The sequence below is a fragment of the Xenia sp. Carnegie-2017 genome, unplaced genomic scaffold, assembly GCF_021976095.1.
Source record: "Xenia sp. Carnegie-2017 unplaced genomic scaffold, XeniaSp_v1 HiC_scaffold_13, whole genome shotgun sequence".
In the NCBI taxonomy this organism is placed as follows: Eukaryota; Metazoa; Cnidaria; class Anthozoa; order Malacalcyonacea; family Xeniidae; genus Xenia; species Xenia sp. Carnegie-2017.
The window spans coordinates 92,371-103,212 of record NW_025813436.1 but is presented as its reverse complement, the minus strand read 5'-3'; the positions used below and the strand labels follow the sequence as shown (position 1 = coordinate 103,212).

Here is a 10,842-nt window from a genome sequence, read left to right as displayed (position 1 = left end):
CAGCAAAATTTTGTTTAGTTTGTTAAAGAGCAAAAGATTCTTGTTGCAAGAAAGAAGCATGGAATTCATGCCTTGAGAGAGACAGCAATATAATGGATGATTTTTGACAATATAAAAAGCTTCCATACAAACAATGTTTTTTAAATGAAAGAGAACTATTTCAGTTTGAAAAATACTTTAATTGCTGGCGGGAGGGGGTGGAAGGCTAGTGCTAATCTGACTTAGCCCATTTTGATAACAAGATTCATGATCGAGAACATGGACGCAGAATTGTGATAAGGAAATGAATTTGGTCCTTACTTGGCATATAATGGTAATACCCATCATTACGCAATACGCGAATATAAAACGATGACATTTTTCCATGCTTTTTTTTGACACGTCTTCATTAAGGCTCCGTTTACACTATACCGGATTGCTATCGCAGCAGGTTGAATATTCTTTATATTAAAAGGCAGTAAAATTGTTCAGCGTCAGAAACACGATCAAATAGACTAAATCTATCCTCTTAATAAGCTTTTACTCCGAACAGTTACCCCTTTAAAAGCAAATGAAGATGTCGTGATGAGCAAATCCGGTATAGTGTAAACGCAGCCAAAACGTTATTTTAAGGAGTAATAAATTTAAATACTCCGGTATACGAACAATGAATTCAAAATAACCTCGTCTAGTCTGTGTTAACCTCAGAAGAATCTTTTATAACGGTTCTCCCTGAACGCCATACTTTCTGTAAATATCAACCCTTTTACAAAATTTCCTAGAGGCAGAAAACTGGATTAGCCGGAGAAAAATGCAAGCAAAGCTCACTAACTCATCTCACATTCGCAAGCTAATTTTATTTTGACCAGGGAACGAACTCGCAAAACAGCTGTAGAATGCATTGAGTTTGACCTTAGTGCCACTGTAGGTGCTCACTCCGATGAAGTTGAGATAGATTCAGTTAATTGTTTTGTCAATCTTTACTGCTGACAAGGTCATTGAATTGTTTAATTAGGCGTAGAAAGTGAATGGGGTGGGGTGTGTAATTCAGATAATATCTTAATTGATAAGAATGAATGCACGCAACGCACAGAACATGAATGGACCAGAAATTGACTAGAAGCACAAATATCAATGCTGTTAGATATAGTTATAAGACCGTCAACGAGCAGATATAAGCTAAGATCAAGACTTAACTACGGATTTTACAAGAATTATCAAAGTTTGCCAATATCAAATTTTTTATACCCTTAAGTGCTAATGACATCGGCCTACACGCAACGTCCATTGTCCCCAATAATCCGTTTCTACAGCAATGGACTTGGGTTCACATTAATGAAGTTTCACTTAACTTCGTTTTTGACCTTGTTATAAAGTGGTTTTTGTATAAAATATAATAAACTAAAATCTTACTGCTTATTTCAATGATATATAAGGGAATACTAAAACTTATATCATGAAGTATATGGGTATTTTCCATAATCACACTGGTAATTGAATTTTAAATATTAATGCTGACTTCTGGGATACATGTTAGTGGAAAGAATAGATTAAGACGTCAGACCTTTTCTACCTCGTGGTCGTTAAATTCATTTAGTTTCATGTCGTCTTCATTGAAACCTGCTCTGACAATATTTATTCTGGTAAGTGTGAATTTTAGCTGTTTTCATCGTGTTAAAGGGAAGTATAGCAAAGCTAAAACAATCAATAGAACACAACAGCCTATTTTATTTTCGAGATAACTTAAAAATGACGCTTGTTCGTTATCAAATTTCTAGAGAATATTTCACCAATTGGATTTTAAGCTATTCACCATTTCAAATGCTTTTATTTTAATGTGGAATGGGTGACTTGCGTAACGTTGAACAATGGCCTACTCAAATTACACGGCCTGATATCTTGCCATAGCAAGGACAAAAATGCAAGGCCATTGAATTTTCCCGCGGTGCTCTTCGAAATTTTGATTTTCTTCCTTCAAAATTGTTCATTGGCCTTACTTTATGGCATAAACTTGTAGATAAAAGTCTAGCGATCATTTCAAGAGTTTATTGGCTGAAATTGGTCCTTTTTTCGCCGAGAAATCAAAGTTTATAAATTGGTGCGATCGGCGGTTGTTTTGTTTATCACGCGCTCGTCTTCGTTCGAAAATTTTAGCTCTTAAATCTATCGTGGATTATCTATATTTGGTATCTACGTGTTCCTGGTACTCTCCTCTACATTTCTACAAAATTTTTGGAGTCGAATTGTATACATTTTTTCTTTTATTTACGAAAATCTTCAAACCCATAATTATAGCGATGGTGCTTCCTATTTTCAACGGTGTCCTTCCTACTCCAACTACGCCTAAGAAAATTTTATCAAATTCAAACGATTTCATTGGTAAATCATACTATCCCTTACCTTTTCAAGCTTCCTCATTAATTGGAAATCTTGGTATTGGTTCTTCTCCATCCTGGGACATCAATATAAACAATAAATCGATCAAACTTAAAATAGAATGGTATGTTGAAAAGAACAATAACAGTTCTCATGAATTCCCAAAATCTCTACTTAACATACTATCAGCCTACAACCTTGTACAACCTACCTGGTCCTCCTCCTTTGCTGAAGAGAAACTGTCTTTCAAGTTTGAATGGAAACTACTCTCTGATGCTACTAACCAACCTGAACAAGTTAAAACTCCATCTACTAACTTACCTTTACATACTCCTGACTTTGGCTATACATCAACATCTAAATCGTATGTATATTCACCACCCAATCTTACAACTCCTACCAAACTCTTCCACAATCATGCTGCTGCTTTTCTAAATCCTCTCACTCCTCCATACACTCCTTACCATCAAGGTACTTTTCAGGTTAATAAAGTTCTGAGAAGGACTGTTTTTGTTGTTGTTGACTGACGTTTCGACAGCCTTAGCGGTAGTCATCTTCAGAGTCAAATGAGGAGTAAACGTCAGGTTAGCTCCTAACCTGACATTTACTCCTCATTTGACTCTAAAGATGACTACCGCTAAAATTGTCGAAACATCAGTCTTCTTTAATCCTTCTGACTTTATTAACCTGGACGATCATCATTTACAAACATATAACGATACTCCCGGGTTCAAACCATTTACTTTAAGGTACTTTTCCTCATAAAAGGAAAAATACTCCATCTACACAAACTAAATCCAAGGACAAACCTAAACACAACACAATACATGTTCCTGACTCAACTAATAAAAAGACTTCATCTCACAGGTGGTGAATATACATACGATTTAGATGTTGATGTATAGCCAAAGTCAGGAGAATGTAAAGGTAAGTTAGTAGATGGAGTTTTAACTTGTTCAGGTTGGTTAGTAGCATCAGAGAGTAGTTTCCATTCAAACTTGAAAGACAGTTTCTCTTCAACAAAGGAGGAGGACCAGGTAGGTTGTACAAGGTTGTAGGCTGATAGTATGTTAAGTAGAGATTTTGGGAATTCATGAGAACTGTTATTGTTCTTTTCAACATACCATTCTATTTTAAGTTTGATCGATTTATTGTTTATATTGATGTCCCAGGATGGAGAAGAACCAATACCAAGATTTCCAATTAATGAGGAAGCTTGAAAAGGTAAGGGATAGTATGATTTACCAATGAAATCGTTTGAATTTGATAAAATTTTCTTAGGCGTAGTTGGAGTAGGAAGGACACCGTTGAAAATAGGAAGCACCATCGCTATAATTATGGGTTTGAAGATTTTCGTAAATAAAAGAAAAAATGTATACAATTCGACTCCAAAAATTTTGTAGAAATGTAGAGGAGAGTACCAGGAACACGTAGATACCAAATATAGATAATCCACGATAGATTTAAGAGCTAAAAATTAAATTTTCGAACGAAGACGAGCGCGTGATAAACAAAACAACCGCCGATCGCACCAATTTATAAACTTTGATTTCTCGGCGAAAAATGGACCAATTTCAGCCAATAAACTCTTGAAATGATCGCTAGATTTTAGCTACAAGATTATACCATAAAGTAAGGCCAATGAACAATTTTGAAGGAAGAATATCAAAATTTCGAAGAGCACCGCCGGAAAATTCATTGGCCTTGCATTTTTGGCCTTGCTATGGCAAGATATCAGGCCGTGTAATTTGAGTAGGCCATGGTTGAACGGGGGAATATTTTGCACTAAAAGTTTCCGCTTATTGACTTGTTTTATCTCCAAAACTCTGGAAAATTAGCTTCCGTTAAATAGTTGAGTATAAAACGTCGAGCGCCAGGTATCTAAGAACGTAGCTTGACGATTTTCCGATTTTAAAGTAAACCATATCGCTGTCTATTCATGAATAAGAAAACAAAACGGAAAATTTGTCTTTTCACCATTCAATTCTCTATATTTGCCAGATATTTGCTTATTTTTAAAACAAAAATGGCGGACACCAGGAAATTTTACTTCCTGTGTCCAAACTCTTTCGCAAAATCATGCTTCCGAGAGGAGAATGTTAGCGATTTTGAAATAGAATTGATTTTTTCTAGGTTTTGAAAAAGAGTTGCGCGATGTCTTCCAATTCATCTGATGATGAATCTGAACGTTCGTCATCTCCCAGCTTTCCTGAATATGAGATATGTATGAGCGAGGTATAAATAATAAAATATTTTAATGTATTGATCTTTTGGTGAGCTTTTCACATTAAGATTAAAGCATCTCTTTTTTTGTTTAGAAACTAGACGGTATTCCACCATCGCATGTTGTCAACATTGAAAGAAATATGGATATACGCTGTTTGTGTTATTTTTCATCAATGAAAAGTTTCTTGTACTGTTACAGGAGCGATGCACTAGGACTTATAAGCGAAGATTTTAAATCTGATATGAAGAAATTCATGGATATAAAATTTGAAAAGAACTCGAAAAAATTTTTTTTGGGTTTTTACCCAGATACAAAATGGGCCGTTTCCTGGGACGGTTCTTTAAAAGCTGCAAGTGCAGCACTCTATCGTCGTCTTAGACATAATATTACCAATTTTGCTTTGATTGTTTTTGCCTTACCTGAGCATCAGGTCGGAAAGTTACCGAAACCCGTATATTGCATAAACTGTCTTCATGCTCGCACTTCTCAACTTAAGTTCTTCCCAGATGGAAAGAAGATTGCCGTCACTATTCGTTTGAATCCTGATATTCCCCATGACTTGGATCGTTTTTGGTGTCGTGTGTATAAACTACCAGACGGTTTGTGGAACGTAGAAGAATCTATAAAAGACGGACCCGACCAATGGATTGATCTTAAAGTTGAATTTAATGGAGTTGATTGCATTCAATTAGGTTGCCCTTTTCTTAATAATGATTTTGAGGCAAATGAGCGTGACGAGCAAGTGTTAAAAGAAAGACGTGAAAGTGGGAATGAAAGTGGTGTTGAAGATTATTTAGATTTGCGGGCGCAGTATCGTGCTGATGGCTTTAATTGTTTGGCTCTATCTCCTGATGCCAGCCGTCTTTTGGCAGGAAGCACTGATGGTGAACTGTTCTATTTTGACGCTGAGAGTTTAAAACTACTACAACGTGTTCGTGTTTACGATTATTATTCAGCAGTTAAAAAATGCTGTTACAATCCTGCATTTGGCCGTAAGGAGTTTGCAATATGTGATCGTTACGGGCTGTTTTGTGTTTGGCGCGTTTTAAATCTTTCTGACAAATCTGAGAATTTCCAGTTAGCCCATCAAAAAAGGCTGGCTGTTCACCCAAACCATCACAATTACTTCAATATTCTTATTGATATCAGTTATTCTCCTGACGGAAAACTTATTGCTGTTACCATAGCTTGTCCGATTGATTACATTGTTAAGACGTTCATTATTGGCTCGCGTTCTGGAGAAATTTGTTATACGTTGGATTGCGTTGATGAACCTGATCGACAGTGTCCGAAAACTGAGTGTCTGACCTCGTTCTTTGGTAATTTGTGTCAAGTTGCTTCAGTTACAAGTGTTCATCCTCGCGTTTTTTTCTGGAAGTTACCTGTTGTCTACGATTTACAGACATTGTGTTTACTCACAATCAAAGCGTTTATCTCTTATAATAATGTTGAAAAACTCAACGTACCTTTTTGTTTAAAAAAAGAGTTAAAGTATATTTATTCTTACTGTACTTGAGAAAGTCATTTAATAGCTATCGTCCGTTGGGCGTTATATCACAGAAGTGATTCTTAAAACCTGGACTTCTATTGGTTATAACTCGTAAACATGTGCACTTGAATATATTTTGGCTAATTCATAACACTTGAGTGTATCCGAAAACTTCTATTGACAATTGTTTGTAGACCTGAGCATTTTGTGGTAGATTCATTAAAACTACCACGTGGTTGCGTTTGAAAACTGGACTTCTTTTGTAAAAATTATGCAAATTTGAATGGATAGATGAAGTATTTATTCAAACACGTTTAATTACCTCATCAAATTACGTTAATTTCCACCAGGGGAAAATGAAGTAGAAATTTTTAATATGATATAAGCTACATAAAAGTAATTTATAAAACACTTAAATACGTAACCACTTAGTAACTAAATTATTAAGCCCTTAATAACCGATGCGAGGTCTTTACGGAGAAATATCGGACCGACGTCTTTTGTACAGACCGAGCCCGTAGGACGAGGTTTGTACTAAACGACAGAGGTCTGATATTTCTCAGTAAAGTTAGAGAAAATGAGGTTATTAAAAGATTTATTATATGGCATTATTTAACTTGAAACGAAGCTTGCTTTTTTTCTCGTCTTTGCTGTTTTTGTACTGGTTGGCTGTCACTTTTCTAGTTTTCGTCCATAAAAGATAAATCGTTTCAAATTATATCGTCTGGATGGTTAAACTGTTTTCTAAGGGTTTTTCCTTCAAATCACATTCGTGAATGGTTTCTTATTTCGTTTGGTTTGCATTTTGCTGTTTGCATTACGAAGTTTGTTTACACTTGACTGTAAGATTGTGCGTTTTGGACCGTGGTTGATTACAGGAATATAATGGATCGGTAGAAATGTTTCTAAGCTAATCAAATCGCACCATTTAGCCGGAAGTGACGCTTGCCACGAAATAATAAATATTTATTTATTAAAAATCAAATATTTTTGATAAACAAAAGCACTTAAATACAAATGAAACATACTCTTTCATGACTAGACATAGTGTATATAAGTTTAATTCATTAACAGAAATGTAATATTCCTTTACTAATGTTTAATTTTCATTTTGAGCTGCAATTTTGCTTTAAAGGAAGAAAAGGAATTAACTCTCTCTATCATTAGTTCGAAAGGAATGCTTCATTATAAGACTTTTAGAACGTGAGTCTAGTAGACAAAGATAACTTGCAATATTCCGTAAATTTTAGATAGTAGTCTCATCAACGAGTTTCGTCACAAAACATCGATCACCAATCGTAAAACTTTTTTTACAATACAAAAATACAAAGTATTGATGTTTATAAATAATGTTAGTTGTAGATCGTCCGTGTATATGAAGATCAGAGATGGACTGTTGGTGTTAACGTTGTTTGTCAAAACATGGCTCAAAACATTCACTTTATTACGATTTTATTAAGTTATAAAGAGTGTATCAGGAAAAACTTAAAAAAAAGACTTGCTTTAAACATTTCTAATAGTCAAAGCCTTATAAAAAAAACAAAACCAGAAAAATTAATTTTCCTCTACAAATGTCTATGTATCCTATATTTCTCTTTCCATTTCTGAAATCCGAACAGTCTTTCTTCTAACATTAAGTCTTGTAGACAAAAAAATGGAAATTTTTCCTTTTTACTCTGTGGCTGTAAATTTTATTTCGATGATTGCACAACTGCATGTTACAAGTCCAAGTTCTGTGAAACTTAAAGTTTTGACGTTATAATTCGTTGTCTGACGAAAAAGCTTATCGCGGTGTACATCAAACGAATGGAAGATGCATAGTTCTTGATTATAAACATAGCATGCAAGCGTGCCTGAATGTATCAATTAAGGTGAAATGATCTCAACAATTTAATAATGTATCAATGAAATTATCTCAACAATTTAATAATTTAAAAACAAGACACCTCTCTTTTGCGTCTTGGTTTCGGCGATAAAACTACAAGTATTGCCTTCCTAAAGACAAGTTTGTCAAACTCAAAGCTGTCAGCTCAAAGTAATAAATTTTGAATGACAAACATCCGTACTAAGTTTATATTTTTGATTAATTTTTCAAATGTTGATTAAAATGCGCAGTTGCGAAGTCGTGAGAGGACCGTATCTTGCAAATGGTTGTAAAAGAAATCCATTAACTGATAACAGGAAATATAATAATTTTTTTCCTGAAAAGCAAAGAATTATGGGATGGAATAGACTCAGATCACTTCCTCTGTTCTTCACCCTCGTGGTCGTCGATTAAACTTTAAATTCAGTTGCCTTTGAGCCATTGTGGTTGAATGTCGCCTTCATTGAAACGTGCTCTGACAACATTTTTTCGGGTAAGTGTGAATTTTTTTGTTCAGTTTATCATTTTAAAGAGAAATGGAGAAGCCTAAATAATCACTAAATAACACCAGCTTATTTCATATTCGAGACACCTTAAAAAAATCGGTTTGCTCGTCAGAAATTTTTAAAGAAGATATTTCAATAGGATTTGTACTTGGCACTTTAATGTGTATAATGAGTTATTTGCGTTGAATAGTGGAATATTTTGCACAAAAGTTTCCGCTTCTCGACTTATTTCAACTTTACAACGCTGAGAAATTATCTTCAGATGTAATGGTCGAGTGTCGAGGGTAAAAGTCAAGTATCACGCATAAAAGATTGTTGCTTAATTGTCTGTTTGTAATTTTCCCCTTTTCTGGAGTAAACTAACTTTTCGTAATGCTACATTGTGAACGTTTATGAAATATACACTGTGTACATAGAGCAGGCGGTTAGGTATACAGATGTTTATATTCTGCGGCCGAGCAAAATTATGAGCCCGCTTCTACCATAAACCATAGGAATATGTTTCATTGATGGTATTAACATTATTGGAAAAGCAGAATTATGCAGTGTGTTCCAAAGAAAAACAGATTTCGCACAAATGATTATGTGTGCATCAAATGAAATCTGCACGAAATGATTTAGCCTTCTTTAGCTGTTTGTTCCGCCTGGTTAAAGTTGTACGTGCTTGTCTATCTTTATTGGCAAGTTATGAAAAATATATTAACGTTTTTACGGCTGTTATAACTTATTTAATATTGCTTTACCTTTACAGAGCAGTGACGGAATAAATTTGAGATATAAATCAGTGAATGATAATACTTTTAACTTGTTTTGCTTTAAAACTGTCGAAACCTTTAAACACTATAAAGTCCCAGAAGTGTAGAATTATCTGGTTTATTAAGCTTTTGTGAATGCTAATTACTTTATTATGCATAATAATTGCAGCAACTACATAATTAAAAACAAATGCAAATGTCAATTTTCATTTATTGGATTAAAAACCGTGGAATGAACAGATCTCGCTTGCAGTAAAACAGATTTCCATAATTAAAGCTCGCGCACTGATAAAGTCAGAACAGAGGATCCTGAACCAATTTTTTGCCAAAATAAGTGCATTGTGATTCACCGGATATGTTTAAAAGAGCCTTCACTTGATTGCAGACTTTTTTTATGTTCAAACAATGTTCAAATTGTAACTCATCACGCCTTAGTCAATAGAAGTCTTAAATGACAAAGGGAATTGCATGCAAAAATATAGCACTAAAGTGTATTGTTTGGTAAGCAATTTCGCCTTTTAAAAATCTGAAGAGATGGAAAAAGGCAGTATATAGAAGAAAAAATATTAGTTGTGTATCCAAGAGTGGAGTTTAAGTTTAAGTAGCTGGTTTGTGTAAAAGTAGGATTTGATATTTTCTCTAATGCTATTACATAAATCTAGATAAATAATATACGAACGTTATGTACTTCACTACATGATTACATAAAAGATGCGTTCACTATGATTTGCGGAATGGTCGTTTGGTCTGTTCCACGTAACTCTATTATTTTTTGCTGTTTATAAATGCAGGATGAACCAAAAATTTTGCGCCCAATTTGCCGTTTGTCACCCCTATATAATCCTTCCTGGGAGGGGCCATGGCCCCCTGCAAACACGCCACTGTTCATCAGTCCACATAACAATAAAAACGTTATGACAAAACCCAAGCTGTTTGTAGTGGATTAACGAAATAAAACAGGCTGCTAAGATATGTTAATTAGGAAACAAAGAAACATACGCACCCTAATTTACATATCAGTTCCAGAAGTAAGCATGTAAACATTGATAATGAAAAGAAAGTCCATTGCAGTTTACGAGAACTTTTACTTTAAGCAACAAAAAATGTCTTGACTTTGGCATATTCCAGTAAAAAAACAATGGAAATGTGTCACTCTGCTGAAGATTGTCACTGACGTTACAGCTGACAAAGTCATTGAAGTGTTAACGTTCACATAGGCGTAGAAAGTGTGGGGGAAATGGGTGTAATTCAGGACTAACAAAGACACTTGAATTTTATTGCATACCAAGTAACAACAAGTCTGTTTTACTACACGTGACAGCCTGCATAAATTATGTAAACAATGGGTCAACTTATCGTTGAATACACCGTCCACCCCTAACTTTTAAAATTTGTTTCTGCGGAAATGGACATGCGTTTACAGTAATATGGTTTCATTTAGATTTATTTTGAGAAGATAATACAGAGTGGTTTTCTAAAATAAGATATATTTTAAATCTTACTGCGTATTTTAAAGAAATATAAGAAAATACTGAAATTATAACAAAGTATTTTCTTTGATTACACGGAAATTGACTTGTTAAATATTAATGCTTACTTCTAGGATACATGTTAGTGGATAGAACAGACTCAGACATCAGACCATT

The 10,842-nt window shown here is 34.4% G+C and overlaps 1 protein-coding gene and 1 long non-coding RNA gene across 2 annotated transcripts; both read left to right on the top strand.

The window, feature by feature from the left end:
- The first annotated feature begins 1,565 nt into the window (after positions 1 to 1,565).
- Positions 1,566 to 4,716, top strand: LOC124453122. Its single transcript, XR_006951004.1, has 3 exons — positions 1,566 to 1,622; positions 4,489 to 4,590; positions 4,674 to 4,716. It is a non-coding gene; the product is annotated as an uncharacterized LOC124453122 (long non-coding RNA).
- LOC124453111 lies at positions 1,854 to 3,612 on the top strand. Its single transcript, XM_047003870.1, has 2 exons — positions 1,854 to 2,719; positions 3,528 to 3,612. Exons 1-2 carry the CDS (start codon positions 2,277 to 2,279, stop codon positions 3,604 to 3,606), a joined length of 522 nt encoding a protein of 173 aa, XP_046859826.1. The 5' UTR covers positions 1,854 to 2,276; the 3' UTR covers positions 3,607 to 3,612.
- Positions 4,717 to 10,842: the final 6,126 nt, after the last annotated feature.